Consider the following 27,571-nt stretch of genomic DNA (forward strand, 5'->3'; position numbering starts at 1 on the left):
TATCTCTAAGGACTGCTGTATGGTGTGTGTTTGTGTTTCACTCACTTTATTAAACCAAGCGGGCTGCACTCCGGCTTCCGCCTCTGTTCATCTCCACATGACACTAGGAATTGACTGAATTAGGTACAAGATTTTGGGGAGTACATTCATTTTAAGTATATTAATATGTCCAATTTGAGATATTGGCAGAAGTGACCACTTATTAATTGACTCAGTGAATAATTTAGTTATGTAATTATAATTACTGGGGTCCAAATTATATATGTCTGGAATAGTTTTAATTCCAAGATACAGAAAACCTTCATTAACATTCATAAATTGGGTTTAACGTTCCGATTCTTTAAGAAATAAAATCATAGACTTAGACTCATTTATTTTATAGATCCAAATATTTTAATTAGACCAAATAGACATGGTATGGATGTACATAAGTTGGATAGAAATTATATAATATCATCAGCATATAAAGCTAATTCAATTTCAAGATTATTAATTGTAATCCCTGATATATCTTTATTTCTTTGTATTGCACTAGCCAAAGGTTCAATAGCAATGTAAAAAGAAGCAGTGACAGTGGGCATCCCTGGTGTGTGCCTCGTGAGAGCTGGAACGATTTAGAGATTATATTGTTAGTTAATAGTCGGATTTACACATACAATTTTGATCCATTTTCTAAAATAAGAACCAAAACCAAAACGGGACAGGATATCAAAAAGATAGCCCCACTCCACCCTGTCAAAAGCCTTCTTTGCATCTAGGGAGAGCAAAGCAGTATAAGGGGTCTCTTTTTTGAAGTGTATGACATTTAACACGCGTGTCTACCTTTCACAAAGCCATTTTGATCAAGATCAATCAATGATGGCAAATATTTATCAAGTCTACTAGCTAAGACTTAGCAATTATCTTAGTGTCTGAATTAAAGAGACTAATGAGTCTATAAGAACCATATTTCGTGGGGTCTTTCCCTTGTTTAAGAATTAAAGTTATGAGGGCAGAGCGCATGGACAAAGGGAGTTCTTTGTTACTAAATGATTTCTTTAACATTTCAATCATTGGGGTTATCAATTTGTTGTGAAAAATCTTATACATGTCTATAGGCAGACCATTTGGGCCCGGCGCTTTCCCACTATTCATAGAATGAATACGCAAGTCAATTGCTTGATCCAATGCTATGGAGTCTCTTCTGAGAATGTTTTATAAAGATGGGTATTACTTGGGGAAAATGATTTATAATATTATCTTCATAATAGTTTTGAAAAACCTTATTAATTTCATTGGGGATCTCGGTCTTTCGTCCATCTATAACTTCTATTTTGTTAATCACATTTACATTTTGTTGAGCATTGATACACCATGCCAACAGCTTTCCAGGCTTTTCTCCTTGGTCATAATATGTTTGTTTGAGTCTAGTTATATTAGCTACAGCCTTATTAGTAGAGATGTCATTAAATTCTGCTTTAAGCAAAAAAAGTTCCTGTCGAAGTTCAGGAGTATCTTTTCTAAGAATTTCTTCTTCTAAATCCTTAATACTTTGCTCTAATTCTGTCATTTTAAGATTAGTTCTATTGGTCTTGGAACTAGTAAAGCTGATAATTTGCCTACTAATATAGGCCTGAAATGCTTACCATCTTATTGAAGCAGAGATGCATAATCTGATAAAATAATACTACTATATTCACAATTAGATATATATTCAATCAGGACCCTTGAAATAAGAAAATAGTCTATTCTGGAGTAAGTATTAAAAGATGAGGAGTAGCAAGAAAATTCTCTCCTTGCTGGATTTTGAAACCTCCAGATATACGTTTAATCAAGGTCTTTTATGTATTGATTTTGTATATTCCTCCTCTGTGAATGTGAACCATCGGTACCAGTAGAACGGTTCAAACCAGGATTTAAAGTGGAATTAAAATCCCCACCAACTATTAAATTACTCTGAAGAGAGGACAGAATTAAGAAAAGATTATGAAAAAATTGTGGTTCATCTCTGTTTGGACAGTAAACATTCACAAGATTACAATATTCATTAAACATCCTACCTGCAACAATAACGTATCTTCCAGATGGATCACAAAAAGTTTTTAATACCTAAATTGGTACTGATTTATGTATCAGCACAGCAACCCCTCTTGAATGTGAGCTGTAGGATGCAGCTAAAACATGGCCGGGCCATCTTCTATGTAATTTAATGACTTCATCTGGCAATAAGTGTGTTTCCTGTAGGAACAATATTTTAGAATTTAGATATTTAACTCTATTCATCACTTGCTTTAATTAAATTGGATTACAGAGCCCCCGAACATCCCTTGATGTCAGTGTAAAACTAGAACCCATTGACATTTACAGCAAAATGTAATAATACAAAAAAGACCCAGCCAACATTTTCATGTGGGCCCCATGTGGGTTTTTGATGGGCTGTCACTTGGGCCCTGCATGGGTAACCCAAATGGGGCCCAGAGAAATTTGTCCATCGGCTCCACATGGGCCCCATGTGTGTTAGCCCAGATGGGCCACTGATGGGTCCATGGTGGGCTTTAAGTGGGGCCTGTATAGGTGTTCTTTATATGGGCCCATCTGGGTCCCAAATAGGTGATAAAAATGGGGCCCAAGTGGGCTACAAAAAGGACCCGTATGGGGCCCAAATGACTTAATCATGGGTCAACCCACAAATGGCTCCTTTATGGGATTGTTGTGGGACCACAGTGGGTGAGATTTGGGCCCCATTTTTGAATTTCATCATTGATTTCTGTTGGTGAACTTAATGTGTACTTAATCTTACTATGGAAAATCCATTGTCAAACCATTTCAAACCTCAGTTACAATGAAAAACTGTGCCTGACCAAACAAAGAACTAATATTAGTTGATTTTATGTGCTGCTATATGTTTAAAATTACATGGTTGAGTATTTGAACTGTGGAAAATTAATGACTTCAATTTAGAATGTGTAAATCACACTTAATTTAAATTAATTCAAGTAAACAAGAAACAGGAATAACAGAACTCCTAAAATAGAATAGTTCACTGGTGGGTCTATGCAGATGCCTTGGCTGCACACCTACAAATCAGTAAAGAAAGAGAAGACAGTAAAGGCAATTTAGAACATTTTAAAATACTACCATTCACAGCAGCATCTAAAAAAACATGCATCAATATAATAAGACATATCCTAGAATCTCATCAGAGAATTGTTCCCACCTCTGCCTCACACAGTAATAAGTTATGCCGGGGGACCAGTCATGGAACCCAAAATTATGAATATGACAATTAAAATATTAACCTTGCGTCTGAAATTGAATCTCTAATGAATATTTGGCTATTGCCAAAAGCCAGTGATTGAACAATGATTCTGATCAGCTGAAAGATGTAAGTCACACCTCGAATCACGGTGGCCCAAAAAGTTCAATGCACTGCAACTGAAGAAAACATATGCAAATACAAAAAACACCAGCAAATTAATAAAATATCTTCATCAGTTAAACAACACATGCTGCAAATCCTCACAACGCAACTAAATACAGAAACTTCCTGCAAATCCTCACAACACAACCAATTCATTGTGTATTTCATCAGATTATTTAGGATAATAATATTCAAAAGGCCAAGGAATCATAAACAAACAATAATAAAATAAACAAACAACTCACCTTTCAGGTCATCGACAACAACACAGACAAATAGACATTGAACAATAAGCAGTCCCAGACGGGTTTGTCTCTTCTTGTGGCCCCCTTGAAACATTTATTTTGTGATCTGTGCTATTTGGTTGTGTTTTGAGGATTTGCAGTGTGTTTCTGTACTTGGTTGCATTGTGGGGGGTTGCAGCACATGTGTTGTCAAACTAATAACGTTGTTTTTTTAATTTGCTGGTGTTTTTTTCTATTTGCATGTGTTTTCTTAAGTTGCATTAAGTTGAGCTCTCTCAGCCACTGTATAGATGCCTTGAGGATAAGTAATTTATAAGATATTTTTTCATCTCAGGGTGAAGTATTCCTTTAATTAAACAAAGGCAAAAACATTGATCGGGATAAAATATTATTAATTGTGCAGCCCTAGCTATAGGTTATATGACTTACACTTCCGGCTGTTCTGCCCTCCGATCATGGTCCCCCTGGGCTCTCAAAGCACGGTTGAATTCTCTGTCTCTTGCATTTGTGAACCATTTACCAAGCGCTGTCTCCAGCTCTTTCTTACTGACAGTTTTCAGCAAAGGATCTGCTTCAGGCTACCTGTAAAGCAAAAAAAATTATATAAAAGTAGAGCATGCTACTGCATCAACCAGGGAACAACATATTATTTGTATACGTGCAAGCTACATGAGCATAAGACTATGTCAAAAAAAAAAAAGACAAAAAATCACAAGGTTGTAAACACCTTCTAATCTACCATTTGCCCAAACTGTTAACTGATCTGAGTAAATTATTTTAAAATCACACAATACCATGCAAAAAGTTAAATGCATCAATATGGTGAATTTCAGGCTTTGTTGAGATTAATGTTTAGAATAATTAGTGAACATAGATCGATTATTAAATTCGTACTGGTGCACTTTGGACCGTGAATATGAACTGACCACAAAATGCAGTTTATTATCTTTACCGTAATCATGACGTATCATATCTTTAGTAATGTTTACAACTGATATAAATATGAAAGTTTTTATCACCTCTACCTATTTCACCTAAATCACATTAAAATAATGTTAAGTACTGTCACAATCTCCTCAGACCTTTTCTCTGTGTATTGTATATACACATGTTATAAAGGTAGTGAAAGAGAAAGATTACACCACAGTGCTTTTTCTGTTTCACCCTCCTGTTATCATGAGGACACTATATGGAGAAGATACTGGTGAAAATGTTTTGAAAAGTCATTATTTCCACATTTTAGTAGACAATTTCCTGGTTATCTGCTAATCGTTAAGAATGTTCAGTTTTCCACAGGTGTTTATATGGTAAACCAGTTCACTCTCCACACTTACCTTCGTTATATCGTGTCTGTAACTTTAATTACCACAAATCTTTCAGAAGTATACATTATATAAAAACAAACAGTAAAATGTGATTAATTTAAAACAAAAGATAATTTCTTCACATGACAGAGAGGTCAGGTTATCCAGGTCAGGTCAGGTGCTCCAGTGTAGTGAGTGATGAACGTTTCTTCAGAATCAGAAAGCGGGAACACGGGAGCCAATGGGAGACTCTGTGAGCTGCACAACCGATAACAACCCATGGGGGGCCCACATGGACATGTTGGCTGGGGAGGGGGAAGGAGGAGAAGAAAAATAAATAAAAATAAACAAAAAATTTACATCCGAACCACTATAACACAAAGTAACTTCCCAGCACACACATTACTAAAAAAGTGCATGGCGAACATCCCTTCTATGACTAGAATCCTAGTTACGTACTCTAATGGTCCTCTAATAGGTACGCTATAAGGTTGCCGAATTAAGAAGAAAATAAAAACTATCCAAAAAAAACCCCTTTCAATTATTCACGCGCTCTCATATACATTAGATATTATGCCCGTTAACCACAGGTTACTTTACATCAAGCCTATCAACTCAGTTTTAACTTTCTTTTTCTAAATTGGAGCCAGCCTTTGTGGGCTACGAAATCCAAAATTACCAAACTTGCTGTTTTACATTGTAGTGAGATTAAGCACTTGGAAAACGTAAAGAGCCGATAAAAAAAAACGTTAACTTCTACAAATGACTACTCTGTGGTGTGGTTCGCCACTCCTTCAGCATCCTTTTGCAAGCCAGAGATGAATTTGTTTGGTTCTTTGGGAGAGTTAAAGAAGTGACGACAGTCTCCATAGGTGACCAGAAGTTTGGCGGGGAAAATCATCCCGTACTTAATCTTCCTTCTCAAAAGATCTCGCTTTTTACGTCGTCAAATCGCCTTCGTTGTCTCAACACCCCGAGCTGCTCTCAATACTCTGACTTTGTCGGCATAACTTAGAAATTTAAGTATCATTGTTTTTGGCCTTGTTGGTGTATTTCCAGTTTGATTACCACTGGGTAACCTGTGTGCCCGTTCAATAATCACCAGCTTCGGGAAAGAGTCCGCACCCAGAACCTGAGGGAGCCAGTTTTCCAAAAATGAGGCAGGGTTATTTCCCTCGATTCCAGTTGGAAGTCCCAGAATGCGAATATTAGAGTGCTGACTTCTACATTTGGCCAAGTCAAGAGCAGAAGCAAGACCTGATACAGTTTTATCAAGTTTGCAAACCCTGCCTTGAAGATCGCCAAAGTCGTCTTTGGTTTGACCGACCCGGCCTTGGTAAGTCTTTCAGCAAAGGAACAGAAATCCTCTCTGACTTCTTTCATGGCAGCCAGAACCTCCTTGTATTGGGATTAAAATTCACTCTTCAAACCGTTTATAGCCGAAAGAATCTCGCTGTTATCGGGTTGAGTTGCAGCCTCGAGGTTAGCAATGGTGCCAGCTTGTATCACATCTGAATCAGAAATGGATCCTAACAACCCGCAACAACTAAATGGTTATTGTTCCCACACTCCTAACATATGGTTAAATGAGTGAGAGATTAACTAAACCCAAATGGGTAATATAATCAAATTATAAATTTGGCACAACACTGTAAAATTGTGTAAATCTAGAAGTATCTAGTCAGTGTCTAAGTAGTGCTAGATCTAATTGTTAGATCTTGTATTTAAGCCCCAAAGCCTCTCACTCATTGTTTCATATTTGTCATCCATTGTTTGGTGTTTTTTATGTTTTTTATGTTTTTTATGTTTTTTTTACATTAAATTCATTTCAATGATAAATACAATGTATTTGTAATAATTAAACATAAATAATATAAAACATAATACAAATATATATATCTTCCCTCATCTTTGCTTAATTATAATTTAATTTATAAAACAATTAACATGTACTTAGTTCTATACACTATAATCACATAGCTAATATTTGCTTGGGGTTTGATACATTCTGATAATGAGCCTGAAATACACCTATATTAGTTACAGTTATATGAGGAGAAACAAAATGCATGTTCTGATCGTTTTTGTTGATAAGTAACTGGTGGCAGGCAAATTACACCCATGGAGCAGGTATATGCAAAAACCCTAGGGGGAGATCAAATTTCCATTACACAGGCATATTTATTACACCTTTTCCAAGCTGCAAAATATAAGTTACTTATGTGGAAGGGGAAAGGGCTGTCACAATGGTAATGTACAAATGTTTTGAGATTTAAAAAGAAAAAATGCATGTAGTCTATTTGATAAATGATTACATAACTTATTTAATGCATATCATAAGAAAGAAATAATTAGATATAATAAAATTAGATTTAAGATACTATGTTTTTATAGGAAAATATAAACATCACATTTAAAAATCTGGGAAAAATAATGAATAATTTGTATCTGTGAACATTTTTATTAGATAATCACTAAACAAAACATGTTTTCAAAAAGTTGAAGTTAAATTCATTGCTGTTGAATGTGATGTGTTTCTGAACAAAAAAATTATGATAAATATGTTGCTGAGATTAAGTCTGTTTATTAGTAGCTTTATTTTCTGTTTGGCATCACCTACACTAGAGTGACTTAGCTGAGACTATAAAAACAATGAATTATGAAGAGCACATTAATTTAAAGCCTATTATTTGTGTTACAGCCCAACCTATTGTTAATTATATTGCTAATATAGAAAACTTTGTGTAGAATTCAACAGTTTTCATGGTATTCTTTAAGATGATTATATAGGTTTATAATAGAACATTTTGGGAATTCTGTTTTTTTAGGATACAGTACCATTGCAGTATATACTTACATATTATTATACATATATTACTTTGCATATATAGTAACTGAAACCATTTCAATTAACTATTAGATTTTATTTTTGATTTTGTGTGCTCACAAAATCAAAGTGTGATGAATGCCATTGAATTTAATAAACCAAACATTTACAACTCCTAAACCCTTCATACTTTAGACATTTTAACCCCTTTAACGTTTGTAAAAGCAGAAAGATTTTAATTTCATAATGTCAGGATAGAAATTTATTTTTGGGATAGCTCTGCTGGCACACTGGATAAGGCCTATGAAGTTTAATGACACACTGTTGAATGTATTATACATATTCAGATGTACAATTGGCAACTATCCTTTATGTTTTTCCTGCTTCCTTCTTCTTTGCATATTTTCTTCTGACTCCTTGTACCAGGAAGTGGAGATGTAAGAACAGACCTCTGTGAAAAATAATGTCATTGTTACAAAATATTATATATATATATATATATATATATATATATATATATATATATATATATATATATATACATATACATTATATATATACTGTATACTGTATACTGTGTGTGTATATATATATATATATATATATATATATATATATATATATATATATATTAATTTAACTCGTGTGTGTTTGTGTGTGTATATATATATATATATATATATATATATATATATATATATATATATATATACACACACACACACACACACACACGAGTTAAATTAATATATATATATATATATATATATATATATATATATATATATATATATATATATATATATATATATATATATACACACACACACATACATACACACACGAGTTAAATTAATTCCTGTAGAAGGGAAAAAAGCCTTTAAATAAATTAGTAAATACCTTTCTGGGTAACCAAGAGAAATACACCAGCATTACCTTAAATGCCTTTTTTAGTGTTGAAAAGCAACAAAACACTCTGATCTGTGTATCCTGTTATGACCCAGTCTACATAGGGTTTGACAAACTGTCTGATTAAAGACACATGGTGGCAGATTCAAGATTGATATATGAAGTATATTGTATCCTGATTAACCACTCCTCCACACTGCTCCTCCACACTGTAGAATGAGGCTACCCACTTCAGTTCAGGTCTCCTCCACCCCGTTTTCACAGGATCCTTCCCACCCTGGTGGGAAGCCAGCAGGCTCTGTTCATGGAACAGGAAGTAAACACTCTCCTGAGGAAAGAGGTCATCCAACAAGGTGGTCCCTCCATCAGAATGAGAGTCCGGGCTTTACAGCCGGTACTTCATAGTTCCCAAAAAGGACAAAGGGTTGCGTCCTATCTTAGATCTACATCAGCTGAACCGTTCTCTCAAGAGACTCAGGTTTAAGATTCTAAACCTAAAGCAGGTCATGCTTTAAACCAGATCTGGGGACTGGTTTGTCACGGTAGATGTAAAGAATGTGTACTTATATATATATCTACACAAAGCATTTCACTGCATGTCGTACCCTGTATGTATGTGTATGTGACAAATAAAATTTGATTTGATTTGATATCCATTCTACCATCTCACAGGAAATTCCTGAGGTTCCTAGGGCTTATGACAGCTGCGTCCAGTGTTATTCCACTTGGCCTGCTGTACATGAGACCCCTTCATTGGTGGCTCAGGACCCATGGGTTCTCAGAAAGGGCAATTCCCTCCACACCATCAAGGTCATGCGGCGATGCCTACATGCCGTTCCAATCTCTGGGCCCCGTGCTGTGAGTCCCCGGTCGTCACTTAATGCTAATGACGGATGCGTCCCTTACGGGGTGGGGAGCGATCATGAGTGGTTGCTCCGCCCGAGGTCTGTGGGAAGGGCCCCATCTATGTTGGCACATCAACTGCCTAGAGATGCTGGCCGTGCTTCTAGCACTGAAGCATTTCCTCTCACACCTCAGAGGTCACCACCTGGTGGTCCATACGTACAACACTGCGGTGGTCCTCTACATCAACCATTAAGGAGGTCTGCGTTTGTGCCCCCTGTGCAGGCTGGCGCACCAGATCCTCCTTTGGGCCCAGGAGAAACTCTGCTCATTGAGAGCAGTTTACATCCCAGGTTGGTTGAACACGGCAGCAGACACAAGGCAGTGGTTGAGACCTGGGGAATAGCGGCTCCACCCCAAAGTGGTGGAGCAGGTTTGAGAGAAATTCGGAAAAGCCCAGGTGGATCTGTTCATGTCTTGAGAGACGTCGAGAGACTGGTTCTCCCTTACTCCTCCAGTCCCACTGGGGCTAGACACCACGGCTCAGGCATAACCGAGGCAGTGTCTGTACGCCTTTCCCCAGTCACTCTGCTCCCGAGAGTTCTGGAGAGAGTTTGCCAGTAAAGAGACTGTCTCCTCCTGGTAGCTCCAATGTGGCTGAGCAAACCATGGTTTGCAGACCAGGTAGCTCTCCTTGAGCACCCTCCATGGGAGATTCCTCTGAGGAGGGATCTCCTTTCCCATCTAGGGGGCACCATATTTCACCCCCGCACGGAGTTTTGGAGGCTGTGGCTGTGGCCCCTGAGGGGGCACAGCTCCGAGGTTCTGGTCTCTCCACTGAGGTGGTAGAGACCATTCTCATTCGTTTGGGGGGGCTCTGTCTAAGCCTCCCTTCGAGCCGCTAGCTGATGCATCTTGGAGGCACCTTTCCATCAAGGCAGCGTTCTTGTGGCTATCTGCTCTATCAAGAGAGTAGGGGACTTGCAGACCCTTTCTGTGGACCCCTCCTTACTGGGGTATAGCCCAGGTATGGCTAGAGCCTTCCCGCACTCCGTACGGGTTACATCCCCGAGGTGCCCTCGGTCGTCCTTCAAACCATACGATTACAGACATTCTATCCTCCTCCATTTCAGGCCCCAGACCAGGAAGAAATTAACTGGCTCTGTCCGGTGTGCGCACTGGACACCTACTTCCACAGGACAAGTCCTTGGAGGAAGACTGATCAGCTGCTTATCTGCTAAAGCCCTCCAAAGAGAGGCCTCCATGCTAATAAGACTCTGAGCAGGTGGATTGTTGATGCCATCACATCATTTTATGAGTCCTCTGGTCTCCCCGCTTCTTTCAGAATCAGAGTGCCTTAAAAGCTCTGGAGTTCCCCTCTGTGCCATCCACATCATCTACTGGAAGCAGTGCCAAGAGAAACGCTGGTCCTGATGGCACACCACTGCACTGAACGTTTTCGGAAGAAGCATCGGAGTGCCGCGGCTTCCTGCTCCAGGTAAACCTTTATATAGAGATGCAACCGCAGCGATTTCCTTCCGAACGGTCCAAGGTAGCGTTCTTTATCTCACTCCTCTCCGGGAGAGCGCTAGTTTGGGCTCAATCGCTGTGGGATTCGGAAAGCCCGGTATTAAACGCCTATGCTTTGTTTACCGCGCACTTCCTGGAAGTTTTCAGCGCCGCTTCCGGGGTCCTAACCACCGCCGACCAGCTGCTCAGTCTGCGCCAGGGGAGTGTTGACTGTGGCAAGGAAAAACTCCCCGAGATGGCATAAGGAAGAAACCTTGAGAGGAACCAAACCAAAGAGGGAACCCATCCTCATCTGGGGTTCACCAAATGTCCATTTATTACAGATAAACGATGTTGTGGGGTACAGTGATGGTGATCAGAAGCAAACTGTAGTCCTGAGTCAGTGTAGCAGACTGTTGACATTAACTACAGTCCAAATCCATCCTCAAAGCTCCCGTTCTTACTCCAGAATTTTATGAAACCATCCAAGGATATGGATTATTATGTGTCCTTATTGTTGTATAAAAGTTATGGACACTGTGCAGTTGGGGACTCCAGCAAGACTCGCTATAGCACTATAATTAAAACAGAAAACCAGTAGGTAACACAGACTTAAGGGATCTCTGTGATAAGGGACGACCCACCACACCACCGTCAACAAACCTGAGTTCACTGAACATTCTATATCAATGTTCACTCCAGATCTGCTTCTTTAACTAAGAAAAATCTGATAAAAGACTTGACTAAATAAATATGTGTTCAGCCTTGACTTGAACACTAAGACTGTGTCTGAGTCCCGAACACTGATTGGAAGGCTGTTCCATAACTGTGGGGCTTTATAAGAAAAAGGTCTTCCCCCTGCTGTAGTCTTCATTATTTGAGATACCAACAATAGCCTGCACCTTTTGACCTAAGTAAGCATGGAGGATAATATTGGTACAGAAGTTCACTTAGATACTGTGGCTAAAGTGCTTTATACGTAAGTAGTATTATTTTATAAATCAAATCAAATCAAATTTTATTTGTCACATACACATACATACAGGGTACGACATGCACTAATATGCTTTTTACGATGGTCCGGCATGAGGGAATAGGATGGGGAGAAAAATAAACCAAGAAAAATAATGTAGATAAATAAAGTATGAACTATATAAAATATATAAAGATATATATATATATATATATATATATATATATATATATATATATATATATATATATATATATGAGAAGAAAAGTGTATAAACATGGTATGCTTATGACAGTAAAACAGTAAGAATTTAAGGTGGTTGATATGATTGTCCTTAAAGTGTCCGTGTGCATGGTGTGGTATAAACTATAAAGTGCACTGTGCTGTGCAAGTCCAGAGATTAAAGTGTCATAGTGCAAAAAGAAAAAGAACAATATGTGCAGAGAAAAAGTGTGACGATGGAGCGAGTGTACCAGTTCTAAATCCTGGGTGTTTTCTGGTTCAAACTCCGAATGACCTGCGGGAAGAAGCTCCTCCTCATTCTCATGCTTTCAGGGAGCGGAAGCATTTTTCTGAATTCAACAAAGAAAAGAGTCCATTGTTGGGATGGCTGAGGTCCTTTACAATCTTCCTGGCTCTGGTCCGGCACCGCGTGCTGTAGATGTCCTGCAGGTTAGGGAGCTCGGTGTGGATGGTACGTTCAGCTGAACGCACCACCCTCTGGAGGGCTCGCCTGTCCTGCATGGTGCTGTTCCCGAACCAGGAAGTGAGGTTACTTGTCAGGACGCTCTCAATGGTGCATGTGTAGAAAGCCTTTAAACTACCCTCTCAGGTGCTAAAGTCCCTTAAGCGTTTCAGATTGTACAGAAGCTGCCAGGCCTTATTCACCAGAATGTTGGTGTGACAGGACCAAGACAGGTCCTGTGTGATGTGAACACCTAGGTACTGGAAACTGTCCACTCTCTCCACTGGGGTCCCATTGATGTTTAGCGGTTGGTATGACTGCTCCTGCTTCATGCTGAAGTCCACTATCAACTCCTTAGTCTAATTACTGCGGAATTCTAATCAATGCTAAATTTAATTGGGAGCTACTGTAGACTGATTAACCCCCTGAAGTCACCGCTGGCACCCAAACGTGCTTTTTTTTCAGATGCCAGCAAAAAGAGCTTAAACTGCTCTGTCATATTTGATCAAACATGTCAAAGTAATACATCATTTAAATCTGTTAAGGATCTACTTTCTTTACGTACGTCTGTATGTCAAAAAAACTTACACGAAGCCAAAAGACAATCTGGCAAGGGATAACAGGAGCCGGCGTCTATTTATACACACAAAGATGGCCGTCACGCCAGCGCCGCACCCGAAGCGGAAGTTGGATTACCAGAAGTTGGATTACCGGAAGTGCGTGCGCTGTTGGCTGACAGTCTTTTGACCAACCCGGTAATGGGGTGCAGGTCGGCGCCTCCGGTTGGCCCAGCGAGCATAGCTCGGGGAAGCTCTAAGAAGTGCTGTGCGGGCCCTCCTTCAACTGAGTCGACAGAGCCGAAACTGAGCCAATGCAGATGGGATGGAAGCCTTAGCCTCCTGGGTAGAAAATAGAGGGGATTGATAACCACAAACCGTCTGAAAGGAAGATAATCCAGTGGCGGCAGTAGGTAACGAATTATGGGTGTACTCAACCCACAACAGCTTGGAGGACCATGAGGAGGCATCTCACAAAAGCTGCAAGCTGGTGCTCCTGTCCCCCAGAGAGGATGCGGATGTCTAGGAGTGGTTTGGAGAGGGCAGGAAGGATTTGGCTTGGTGAGGACCTCCCCTTCAGCGACGAGCCCAGTCTTTTACTGGGCAGGAAACCGCCATGTGTCCAGCCTCCCCGCAGTAGAGACACAAGCCTCTGGAGCGACGCCTCTTCTTTTCATTTGGGGATAGGTGTCGGCGGGCGATTTTCATAGAACAGGGTGGAGTGTGGGGTTCTGGTACAGTGGTGTCACAAGGGAGTGTTCAACGTCGGTATTTTCCAGAGTTCGCCGGAGAAGGCGAAGAAAGACATGCAGTGGGGGGGTCTGGTTCTCCCACTCAGCAGTGGTCCACTGGAGAGCGGAACCTGATAGCAGGGAAATCACATAGGACACCTTGGCTACTTTGGTGGGAAAAGAAGAGGGTTGAAGTTGAAAGATAATGCCGCACTGAGTGAGAAAGAAGTGGCAGTGTCCTGGTTCCCCGGAGAAACGTGCCGGTGGCATTAGGTGAGGTTCACAGAAACTAACCACGACCGGAGCAGGTTCCATCTCGGTTGATGGTGCAGGTGAGGCTACGGGTGTGGCTACAGCCGAGGTACTGGGAATTCTGGCTATTCACAGGTAAAATAGTTTAATGAGTCACACGCCCCCCGGACAGTGATATAAAACAATGCGATTCCACTGAAATTATTACACATTCAGCTGCGTTTAAAAGATGACACGCTACACCGGTGAGGAAGCTCTTCAGATGGTTTTGGACAGTGATGAAGAATTTACTTTTTCATCCGAAGAAGATTGCAATTTTGACGAGGAGCGTTTGCATTTTGAAGAGGGAATAGACCCATTCGAGGACTTTACAGCAAGTTGCTACGATGAGTAAGTTATTACATCTTACATTCTGATAATATAAAACTAATATTGTTTGTAGACATCTCTGCCTAGCTTTTGTCAGCATTGCCTTTTAATGTTACAACAAATATCTGCCAATATCTGCTCATTTGTAACATTAACTGTTTGTAATCGTATGCCCTTAATATTGTTGATGTTATATAAAGTTATATAGGTCAGTTTTGGTTAGTCTCACTCAACATCCTGAAAGGCTATTATGTAGTGTTAGCTAGCAGAGATGTTCCGGAATGCTGAGGTGTAAATGCTAGCTAAATTACTGCCTTACGAATGTAACATTTTCCATTATTTGCTCAGCTTTAAATAGTGATAGTGTAAATGTCTGAGATGCATTATGGTCTATGGCCCATCAACAAACATTTATCTGTCCTATTGCCCATCAACAAATATGCCTATAGGCTATACAATGCATGCTAACAAATATATTTTGTTCAATTGTATTCATCAAAAATAAAATATATTGTTTGATTATTTTTAGGAATGTGGCTGCATCACCGTTGCCTTCACTGGAAACTCACACCAGGCCATGCAGGCGTCGCTCCATTTTGAGTTCGACTGAGAATCATCCTGAGTAAGTACATATTTTATATTTTCTTAAATTATATTTAGTTTGAATCATTATTGCATTGTATGACATATGCAAACAACTTTATCAATGACACAATTAGTGATGTTCATGTGTCTCTGTGTGTGTTTGTGTTTCATAAACAGATGTGATCAAGCACCTGCTTCAAAAAGGGCAAAGGCAGCACACAGACAGTCCACCATGTCATGGAAGGATCAGACAGATAATGACACAGTTCCACAGACTCTGCGATTCCTGCCCACACGTGAAGCTGGACCTCAACTAAAGTCTTCTGACTCTCATTCTCCATTTAGTCTATTTATAATGTTTTTTCTCAGAGAGTGTTGTGTCAACTCTGTGCCACAACACAAATGCTCAAGCTGCCAAGTCAATAGCCAAGGGACGCAAATACAAATGGAGAGATGTAACCATGAGTGAGATGTATCGCTACATTGGGCTCTTATTTTACATGGCAATGGTAAAGTTGCCCTCCATCATAGACTACTGGTGACAGAGCAGTATTTTCACAGTTCCCTTTCCAGCAACAATTATGTCAAGGGACAGATACGGGATAATTTCCTGGAACATACACATTAGTCACCCAGATGCAGACAAAGAAAATGACAGAAAGAGGGGCACATCTGAACATGACCGTCTGTTCAGAGTGAAACCACTTATGGACACAATCCGTAAGACAAGCAAAGCAATCTATCATTCTAGAAGACATTTAGCCATGTATGAGAGGATGGTAGCATGCAAAGCTAACACTGGGATGACACAGTACATGAAAGCCAAGCCAACTAAATGGGGGTTCAAGTTGTTTGTTCTTGCCGATTCCTCAAATGGATACACCATGGACTTTTCTGTATATACAGGAAAGAACAACTTTCCCACATGCCATGGACTATCATATGATGCTGTACTGTACTGTATTGTTTTATTGTTACACAATTCCCTTTTTAATGCTGTCCTTGCTAATGTGTATTTTAAATAAACCACAAAGGAAACATATTCTTTCTTGTATTACTGTTCTTCTCACTCAAATCCTGGCTCAGTGATCCACAGCTCATTATGTATTCCACAGCTCATTATGGGACCCCTTGTCTACACATCTGTCAGTAACAGCATGTCGACGCCTCTTCGCATATGGCCTTTCAAAGTAGAAAGTGTCTTTTAAATCACTGTATTGTTTAATATGAATGAGCAGGCAGTATGATTTTCACATGATTTAAAAAAAAAACCTACATTAGAAGATCTGTTCTCAAAAAGTCTTGTGAAAACATGTTTACTATAGGTTTTGTGGCTTTATTTCAGTGATTTTTTTGAGCATGTCAAAGTCTCTCAATGGGCCCAAAACACCCTCAGACTCCAGAGGGTTAAACCAGGGGTGAAGTGGTCATATTTGGTCATAGTGAGGACTCTGCATTCTGAACTAACTGAAGCTTATTTTTTGCACTTACTTGAACACCCGACAGTAAAGCATTACAGTAATCTAATCTAGATGTAACAAAAGCTTGAACTAGTTTTTTCTGCATCCTGTAACGACATCATATTTCTAATTTTAGCAATATTTCTAACTAATTTAACATGAGCCTCAAAGGAAAGACTAGGGTCAATAATCACACCAAGGTATTTTACTGTTGTACACACTAAGATAGAAACACCATCCAGAGATGCTACGCAATCAGAAAGTTTACTTCTAGCTGTATGTATTTCTAGTAAAAGTACTTCCATCTTATCTGAGTTGAGCAGATGAAAGTTATCAAGCATCCACTGTCTAATGTACTTTACACACTCCTCAACATTTTCAAGCTGATCTCTCTCATCTGGCTTTGCTAAAATATACAGCTGTGTATCATCAGCATAGCAATGGAAGCGAATACCATGTTTATGTATAATTTCACCCAGAGGCAGCATAAGTGGGCCTAAGACAGATCCTTGCGAAACACCATACTTTAACACAGAGAGTGTGGAGTACTCACCATTTACATCAACAAACTGATAGCGATCATTCAAATAAAACCTAAGCCAGGAGAGAGCGGTTTCCTTTATTCCAACAACTTTCTCAAGTCTAGCAAGCATATTGATAGTATTATCATTAGTGTCAAAAGCTGCACTAAGGTCAAAACAAGTAACGAAACAAAACCCTGATCAGAGGCCAATAACAGGTCATTTACCACCTAAACCGATCGCTATCTCTGTGCTATGATAAGGCCTAAATCCTGACTTATACATTTCAAACATGTTATTCATAAGTAGATGTGAGCATAACTGCTGTGCTACAACCTTTTCTAAAATCTTGAAGATAAGGGGAGACTTGATATTGGCCTATAGTTGGACAGCTGACAAGGGTCAAGGTCAGGTTTCTTAATTAGGGGGGTTTAGGTACAAAAAAAGTTTATTAAATCTTAAACGGGTTCAATTACATCTGGAATTATCTGTTCGAGGAAACTTGTAGTCAAGGGATCAAGAATGCAGGTTGATGATTTTGATGAGAAAATAAATGAAATTAAGTAATTCTTTTAAAAAGGTGTAAAACTTTGTAATTGATTGGAAATAGTTTGGAATTATATTAATCATCTGGATTTTTTGCCTGATGTGTTTTTGCCTGATTTGTCAGTGCAGTGCTTAAATGTTTTGCTAATTTTGCTGCCGTGCTGAATATAAATCTAGGATTATGCTTGTGATTTTCTATGAGGGTGAAGAAATATGCTGATCTGGCAGAACTAAAAGATTTTCTATAACAGGAGGCTCTCCTTCCATGCTATTTGAAATACAGTCAATTTGTTTTAACACTATTTACGTTCTAATTTCTGAGTGGTCTGTTTTAAGGTGTGCAAATGATCATTATACCACAGTGCAAATTTTTTCTCTCTGCTCATGTTGGTTTTAAGGGGAGCTACATCATCTAGAGTGTAACGAAATGTTGATTCTAGGTATTCAGTGGCCCAGTCGAGCTCTGCGGGGTCAGATGGAGATCTAATTAATATCGACAGTTCCAAAAGATTATTGATAAAACTCGCTGCTGTAGCTGATGTGAATGTATGATTAACACGGTAACATGGCGAGGTACTAATGTAATGACTGAGGCAGATTTTGAAAGAGATAAAATAATGATCTGGAATAGATTCAGACCGTGGAATTATGACAAAATGTTTTTGAATCCAAATGTTAATAACAAATCAAGAGTGTCCCCACCAATATGAGTGGGTCCTATAACATTCTGATTAATTCCAACTGAATCTAAAATAGACACAACTGCTGCTCTTGAGTCTTTCTAATTATCTAAATGAATATTAAAGTCAACAACAATTAATGCTTTGTCTAAAGAAGTAGTTAAATTTGTGATGAAATCTGCAAATTCTATGAGAAAATCAGAGTATCACCCTCGGGTCTATAAACAATATTTAATAGAATTGACTGACAAGAGCTGCTTTTGGACACTAAATATTTTATGTTGTGTAAAGAACAACTAGTTTTTTATGTAAAGCTTAGATTATTATTATAAATAGCTGTGACTCTGCCTCCCCTGCCATTTAGACTGGGCTGGTGTATGTAACTATACCCAGGATGACTCACTTCATTTAATGCTATATATTCTTTCGGTTTAATTCACGTTTCTGTCAAACACATTATATTAAACTCCTGGTCGGTAATAATTTTGTTTATAATCAGCACTTTTAACATTAGAGATCTAATATTCAACAATCCTATTTTTAGATCACAGGTTCTGGCTGTGTATTTAGTCCTATTTATTTTCATGTTAATCAGGTTACTTATACAGACTTTCTGAGAATTTCTACATTTTGGTTTCGCTCGGAGGACAGACACAGTCTCAATATGGTGGATCCTGAGTGACGACTCTGTGCAGCTAGCAGACAGTCGGCTTAACCTGTCTGTCTGCTCCCTGGCCTTGGCTCCGGACAGTAACTTGTTGATTAGTGCTGTTCTGAGACTATGACATATACTACCAAAAAATCAGAGCAGCACATATAATACACACCTCTTACCGGCTCCTTAGCCCCTGAGATTATTCGTTGTTGTTGAAACCCCTGTTCTGCTCTACTCTGGTTTTGAACTCTGGACTGGTTTTTGGTTTGTGTTCTGCCCTCCCTGTATTGCTCAGTTTGCTAGCTTTGATTTTTTGGACTGTTTTTTCGGTTTTGTTTTTGTCTTCCCTGCATTGCCCTGTTAGCCTGTGTTTTTGACCCTGGACTGTTTTTGGACTGTGTTTTTGCCTTGCCCCATTGTTCAGGTTATTTCTTTTTTTTTCTTACCCCTTTTCACATCCTGCATTTGAGTTCTCACTCACCCAAACGTTCTGACAGAATAATCTGGTCGTGCATCCTGTCTCACCCGCAAGGTCCCTGACAGAATATTCTGGCTAAAAGATGGACCCATCAAAGTGTTGGGCTTGCTCCACTGCAGACCAGCAATTTAGGGACCCATCCAAGATAGTCTATTTTCGGGGTGCGTCATGAGCAATCTCTGGCAAACCAAATGGTTTTAAATAATCTCCTTGAACGGCTCCAGTGCCTGAGCTATGCTTGCGGGAGCTGCCCAACCTCAGCTTTCCTGTCTGATTGGGGATGTCGCAAAGCTCTTTTGCCCTGCTGAGCATGCCCCCAAGCCGCTCCAGAGTCCCGCCGAGGGTGCCGCTCCGCTCCAGAGTCCCGCCGAGGGCGCCACTCCGCGCCCAATCCTTGCTGACTACATTGCTCCACCCCAGGGTTTCTCCAAGGTGTTTGATGGATCTCCCAGGAGCAGCCCCAGCTACAGCATTATCTGTGTTTCTAACCTGATCGCCCAAGAGATTGTCAGAGAGCCACTCAAGATCCCAATCCTTCCCTGTGTTACGTTACTCTGTGTAACAGCAACTGACAACTGCCCAAGTGGGGAAGGCTACCTCAGACACAAAACAATGCCAATAATGCTACAAGTGGAATGTCATGCTTGCTCTGAACAGCCCCATCATTCTGGGGTTTCCCTGGCTCTAAATACATGATCACATGATTTTATGGCAACACAAAGAAATAAAAAGTTGTTTTGAGTTTTGTCTAGAGAACAACCATCACCACCCATGTAATAATAATAGACACTCCATGTCTAGTACACTGCCTCTGTCCCTGCAAAAATCAGGCCCTCGAGGTTTTTAACAAGAAACATGCCACAGTACTCACACCACCGACAATGGGATGTTACCATACACCATACACCATCCCCAATGTGACACCTCAGTGCTGCCCCTGAGACCAGAGCTATGGAGAAATACATTAAGGAAACATTAGCTGCAACAGAATGGCCCTCACCCTTCACCCTCCACATGAATTACAAATATTTCTGGGTTTTGCAAATTTCTACCAGAGTTTCATTAGGAACTACATTATGAGAGCTGCACCACTGACAGCATTATTACTTGGGAAGCCACATAAACTCTGCACACCTCATTCAGTACTGGACATCCAGAAATAAACTGCCCTTCTCAAATCACTCAAAACTATCAAAACAAAACATAAAATTGAAGTTGCTGTGCAAGGAACTAAGTCCACTATTCATAAGGCCATTCAGAGTTATATTTCAAGCCAACCCGGTGACCTACAGGTACCGCATCTCCCCTCTTTTCTCATCTCTCTACCAAAGCCAACACACCCTTCCGCTTCCTTTTAGAGTGAAGGTACCCCAGCTTATATAGTTCGATCAATTGTGAACTTATGATGGAGAACAGCTTTAGTATTTGGTGGAAAGGGAGGGGTACGGCCGAGAGGAGCAGAGTTGGGTAAACACAAAAGACATTCTGGATGCATCTTTTATTGAAGAGTTTCATCAGAACCAGCCAAATCAGCCAGCACCCAGGAGTAGGGGGCACCGACGAAGAAGAACAACACATGGCGGTGTTCATAGTAAGAGGATTCTGTAACAGTGGAAACTGCTGTATCCCCACCATCCCAACAAAGGGAGTCATCTAAGCACTTCAGGACTACAGGGCACTTCTGGATAATTGTGTTTATAAGGCCTTCTCATGCTAAGCAAGTATTGTCAATTCTTGTTTGCATACCAAGCCTTAGTTTCTGTTTATGCTTCTGTGTGTACTGACCTGTTTGTCTTGTTTTGTTTTACTATGATTCTCTGCCTCTTGACTTTTGGTTTGTTTGCCCTGTGGACTGCTCTACTGTGCTTTTGACACTCTGCCTGTTTTCTGACTTTGTCTTTGCTTCGTTTTCTCTCTTGGGACTGTGTTTTGTGCTATTTCTATTAATAAATCTGCAAATGGATACCCAAAACCTAAACACAGCATTTCACCACAAACACCCCATACCAACTGTCAAGCACAGTGGTGGAGGAGTGATGATTTGAGCTTGTTTTGCGGTCATTAAATTGACTATAAACACCTTTGTATACAAAAGTATTCTAGAGAAAAATGGAAGGCCATCTGTCTGACAGCTAAAACTTGGTCAAAACTTGATCATGCAACAGAACAATGATCCGAACACACCATCAAATCTACAAAAGAATGACTGAAATGCTGTGGCAGGACCTTACGAAAGCTGTGCACCAACAAATGCCCACAAACCTCAATGAACTAAAGCAACATTTCAAAGAGGAGTCTCAATGATGTGAGAGACTAATAAAGTCATACAGAGCATAATTATTTCAAGTTAATGCTGCTAAAGGTGGTTCTAAAGGCTATTGCAACACAAGGTGTACTTAAATTTTTACACACTGTTTCTCCATTTTAGTTATATTTTTGCAAAAATAAATAATGACATGGTGTATTATTTCAGGTGTCGTTTATCTGAGGTTGTTTTTACTTACCTATTTGATTCTGAGAGGGCTCCATTCGCGAGTTCCCACGAGCGCGCTGGTCTGTTCCCGAGTTCCCATGAGCGCACCGCTCTGTTCCCGAGTTGCCAAGAGCGTGCCGCTCCATTCCAGAGTTCCCACGAGCGCGCAGCTCCGGTCTTGAGTTCCCACGAGCGCTCCGCTCCCGATTTCCCACGAGCGTGCCGCTCTAGTCCAGAGTTCCCACTAGCGCGCGGCCCCGTCTCAGAGTTCGCACAAGTGCACCGCTCCATCTCAGAGTTACCACCAGAGCCTGATAACTTCTTTTTTGTCTGACTTAATTGCACAGCAGAGGTACCAAGTACACATCTGTTTGAAATACGTTCAAAACGTAAATAAAATACATTCGAAACGTATATAAATATATTCTTATATAAATAAATAAATATAAAACGGGCAAAATCAAAACCTTTAGCGCAACACGTTTATTTCATTACATCCTTTCTCTTTACTCAGTTATAAAAAATATATAAACTCCGCCAAAAAATAATACAAATAAATAAATAAATTAAGTCTTAAATCAGCACCAAAATCCGACATGACGCACACATCTAGTAACAATTTACAATAACAATACAGGGTAGACAAATGTGTCTGCACATTTTATGCCATTTTTTTTCATCATAACGCCAAAACTAACTTAGATTACTCTGTCTTTTTTTTATCTTACATATAAGAGCAATACATCATTCAAATCTGTAAAGGGTCTACTTTCATTTGTACACACTGATAATAACAACAAAACACTGTGCTTTTGTAAAATAGAGCAAACACAGGGTGCGCCTTCTGCTATCTCTGTCATCTTTCTTCACAGACACACAAATAAAACAACCTGAATCTAAGTAAATAGCTGCCTCACATACATAATAAATAAATGTAGAGAAATTAAGGTCATAAGAGGTACGGTTTCTCCAGTGTCACCTCATTAACTGTTTGTGTGGAAACATAGCAAAGGTTTCGTTTGGTGTCCTAATAATTTACATAATTAAAAAAATCATAATTACCTAAAAACGTTTACAAGAATATTCGGTCTTCGTGCTCTATGTTGAGTTTGGTTTCACAAATAATAAACATACATTGTGTAATGCATCAATATTTGTCCATGCCCATGTTGATTAGAGTTTTAAACAATTGGAAAGTATTAATCTAAGGTACATTTAGAACAGATAAAAATGTGCAATTAAATTGTGATTAATCATAAGTTAACTCATGACAATCATGCACTTAATCGCGATTAAATATTTTATGATTATGACATGACATCCCGTTACCAGAGTGACATTAATACAGGTATAAGTAATGGCTACCTTTCACTTAAGTACATGTCAGATCCCAAACTTCTTTACTTTAACTTGAGTAAAAAAGTAGTCAGTATTTCAACTTTTACCCAAATATTTTAAAACGTATCTGTACTTCTACTTAAGTAAAGGATGTGTGTACTTTTGCCACCTCTGGTGGCAAGTGAATATAATAAAAATATAAGCATATAAAATAAAAACCAATTCTGGAAAATATATCAATGCATTCTGAACAATCAGATTTGATCATTTTATAATGTTTCACATATTTGCATACTTTTTTTCCATACACTTTTTCAGAGTTTCTTTGAAAAGCTGAAAAACTTGTAAGTATTTGTAAATTACATACTTTCTTCAGCTACTATTTGAATATTTATATTCATATATGTTTTTAAGAGTTATGTTATTTTTAATTATTTTGTGCAGACATTGTGGACCTCCTGCTACACCCAAACGAATAGGTATGGTGTATAATTGTTTGTTGAAATAAAATGACTAAACAATAATGTGTAAAACAATTAATCAAGTCCTAATTTATACATTTTGGTAGATGTAGAAGTACAGTCTTGTCTTTAACTGAAGATCTAGAAGTACAAACTTGTTTTTAGCTGAAGAAAAGGCATGTTAATTCTTGTTGAAATTTAGCATAAAACATTTGGAACTTCAACATGCCTTTTTTTTCAGTATTGGAGCCTTCTGGGGTAAGCATGCATTAAAGTCATGGCAGTGGGGTGCACTGTCTATTGTACCTGCTAAAATGTGTAGATTTACTAGTAGTTTTCTATTGGTCCTTGACTCCCTTAGAAGTTATGAGGAAGAAACCTTGAGAAGAACCAGACCCAAAAGTGTAACCCATCCTCATCAACCAGTGATGATGTCTTGTAGCACAACCCTCTTGTTGCCAAGGTCTTGGGAACCTCTTTCTTTCTTTAAATGGATGATGAATTCATGCATTCATGAATTTGTGGGGATTTGTGGTCAACCTTTTTCTAACCTATCAACATGCACTATCCCAGCTGATCTACAACCCCAATTCCAAAAAGTTGGGACACTGTGTAAAATATAAATAAAAACAAATATAATAAATCCATATTCTATTCACCATAAAACAAACAAACAAACAAACAACTAAATGTTTAAACAGAGAATATATACCATTTTAATGCAAAAATAAGGCTGCAAGACATCTAAAAAAATTCAGGACAAGACAAATTTTATCACTATGTAGCATCATAGTAGCATCATGTACTATCACTGTCCATATACTGTACATCTGGGAACTGAGGAGAGCAGTTTTGGGAGAGGAACGTTGTTCCATATGTGTCTGATAAAGGATTCTAGCTGCTTAACAGTTCTGGGTGTCCTTTGTTGTATTATTCACTTCATGATGTGCCAAGTGGTAAAAGGTCTAGACTGCAGGCAGGCCAGTTGAGCACCTAGACTCTTCTACTATGAAGTCATACTACTGTAATAGATGCAGTTAGCGTTGTTAAAAAAAAAAAGATATCTTAATGGAAGCATTTGTTGCTCTAAAGCCTGTATAGATATAGCCTTTTCAAATGAGGATGTGGCATCCATGGTTTTCCAAAATAAATACAATTTGCATTTGTTTGACCACAAAACAGTTTCCCACTTTGCCTCAGAGAGGATAGTGGCATTTCTGGATCATGTTCACACATTCCGTCTTCTTTGCATGATAGAGATTTAACCTGCATTTGTGGATGACATGGAAAACTGTTCACACACAATGATTTCTGTAGTTGTTAATGAGCCCATGCAGGAATGCCACCTAAGGGCCCGAAGGTCATGGGCATTGAATATTAATTTTTGCCCTTGTCGATTTTCCAGATTCTTTGACACTTTTTGATTATATAATGTAATTAAATGTAATTTAATGGTGAGATATTATGTATAACTGTTTTGCAGTTATTTTTTGTTGAGGAACTCTATTCTGAATTTGTTCCAATATTTTGTAAAAAACTAAATCTTTCACAGATTGGTAAAGCTCTTCTTGCTTACTTCTGAGAGACTCTGCCTATCTAAGATTTATACCCATTCATCTTACTGCCCTGTTGTCAATTAACCAAATGAGTTTCAAAATGTTTCTCCAACTGTTTAATTTTAATAACAAAATAATAATTCTTTTTTCAGACTTTAGTTGCCCTATCCCAATTTTTTGAGACATGTTGCAGTCATCAAAATCAAAATTACTTTGTTTTTTCTTCAAATGGTACATTTCCTCAGTTTAAACATTTGATATGTTTTCTATGATCTATTGTTCAAAATAGATCATAAAAACATATCAAATGTTTAAACTGATGAAACATTTACTTTTTCCGCATGAGTTCATGAGATTTGCAAATAATTACATTCTGCTTTTATTTACATTTTACAAAGTGTCCCAGTTTTTTGGAATTAGGGTTGTAAAACACTTTTCACTACTTTGTGAAACCACCTGCTCTCTTGCTCTTGCTTACCTTTTTGGTGTTTTGTTATTTCTTAACATGATTGTATTAGTATGATTTTTTTTAGGTGTATAGAATTCTGGAATTAATATCATAATCTGGTCAAACCTATTCATGTGAACTGCTGAATTGGTAATGTGTTTAATACAAAAAACTGTTAATGTGTTGAATGCTTATTTCCCATTAATACTAATTTCACCATAACTGTGGTCCTTTAAACACAGGACAACAACCAGAATTTGTGTTTAAAACTTATGTATTCTTTTGCCAATGTACATACAATGCTGAGGTCATTTATAAAGTCACAAAGTGAGAGTGTTCCAGCATTTTCTCTAAATAGACACAATCTTAAGGAAAATTATTCTGAAAAAAATAAATCAGTTTACTTTATTTTTGCGAGGTGGTATCAAAATCTTTTTAGACTAGCTTTGTTCTAGCTCTGTCTCTTTTGCCGAATCAGGATCTCTTGTTGTCTTCCAGTGATGTTCTTCCGCTTTTGAAGCGCACATTCCACTCAAAACCCCTTGAATGACTTATTGCAGCATCGCTTTAAACTTGATAAATCATGTCAAAAATCTCTCTGGCAGATTGGGCCAGTTTCACACAGAATTTGTTTGCTCTTTGTTCAAAAACTGCCCATGATCAAATCACAGACATGGTAATGCACATGGTCAGAATAGCACCATTTGCCCAGCTCCCGATGTACGCAGGATGATGTGTTTTAGCACATTGACTTATGAAGATATAAGGTGCTTCCTGTGACTGTGCATCGGCCTTGTGCTGCCATCTGTTGGCATGTTACAAAACTAGCCTAGAAACTTTTTGATAACACCTTATACATGATTGTATACAAAAATACAGGTACTTATTTCAAGTATGAGTAATTATTTCAGAATTATAGGCATATGTTAGAGGATGCATAATACAATAATGAACATGTCCATTTTCATTACCAGGCTGTTGGTACTCTATTTTTTCTATTCACTTTTTTCAGATATCAATGCGGAATGTGGTTGGTCTGAAGATGATTTAGTAAGTATGGTGGTTGCAAACACAAGCTTTTTGTAATCATTTGTCAGCCAAGCACTAAGGGTGCATAGGCAAACAATTGTAATTGTATGTATTTTCATGTTTCTTTAAAACAAATTATGTAGTCAAGCATGTGCTTATAGCACAAATGTTTCTGTTAGCATTTTCTACTATCTCTTACTTTTTTCTTGATATAGCTTATCAGATGGATCAAACCATTGGCCATACAGACAGGAAACATGCTAGTAGGAAGTAAAAAAAACCCTGCAAGTCATAAAAGAAAACCACAAACATATTTCTTTTTAGACTCTTGAGCAAAAAATCATCAATACCTTGTATTCTGGGAACTTGTCCTAGGACTTTTGGAGTTAAACAACTCAACATAGAGTATGACCCCTGATGATTAAAAAAATCTTGTTGAGGTGAAAAATATATCTGCCACATCAACAAATTCAAACATCATTGCATCTGTTTTTTGTATGTGTATTAAAAATAGATTTTGTGTTGATTTTTTGTTATATAATCTGGGATTGTTTGGTTCTTTGTAAAATAATTCTGGAGTTGCTGTCATATCAGCAGGCTCAAAACTGCTTGGGAGAAGGCTTATATCATCTGCTTCTTCTTCTTCTTCTTTCGGCTTCTCCCATTAGGGGTCGCCACAGCAAATCATCCGTCTCCATACCCCTCTGTCCTCTACATCTGCCTCTTTCAACCCAACT

General features: G+C 38.6%; 1 protein-coding gene across 4 annotated transcripts in view; it reads left to right on the plus strand.

Annotated features, from left to right (window-relative positions):
* The first annotated feature begins 7,151 nt into the window (after positions 1-7,151).
* The window catches only part of si:dkeyp-117b11.1 (B-cell linker protein), a 111,488-nt gene continuing 91,068 nt past the window's right edge, over positions 7,152-27,571 (plus strand). For all 4 annotated transcript variants that reach the window (XM_046870603.1, XM_046870604.1, XM_046870605.1 and 1 more), the window contains exons 1-4: positions 7,152-7,198; positions 23,659-23,684; positions 23,785-23,819; positions 26,818-26,855. In XM_046870603.1, coding sequence (XP_046726559.1) covers positions 7,196-7,198; positions 23,659-23,684; positions 23,785-23,819; positions 26,818-26,855 — 102 coding nt within the window. In that variant the 5' untranslated portion in view covers positions 7,152-7,195. The remainder of the gene's footprint in view (positions 7,199-23,658; positions 23,685-23,784; positions 23,820-26,817; positions 26,856-27,571) is intronic.

Source organism: Silurus meridionalis, chromosome 17, assembly GCF_014805685.1.
Source record: "Silurus meridionalis isolate SWU-2019-XX chromosome 17, ASM1480568v1, whole genome shotgun sequence".
Taxonomy (NCBI): domain Eukaryota; kingdom Metazoa; phylum Chordata; class Actinopteri; order Siluriformes; family Siluridae; genus Silurus; species Silurus meridionalis.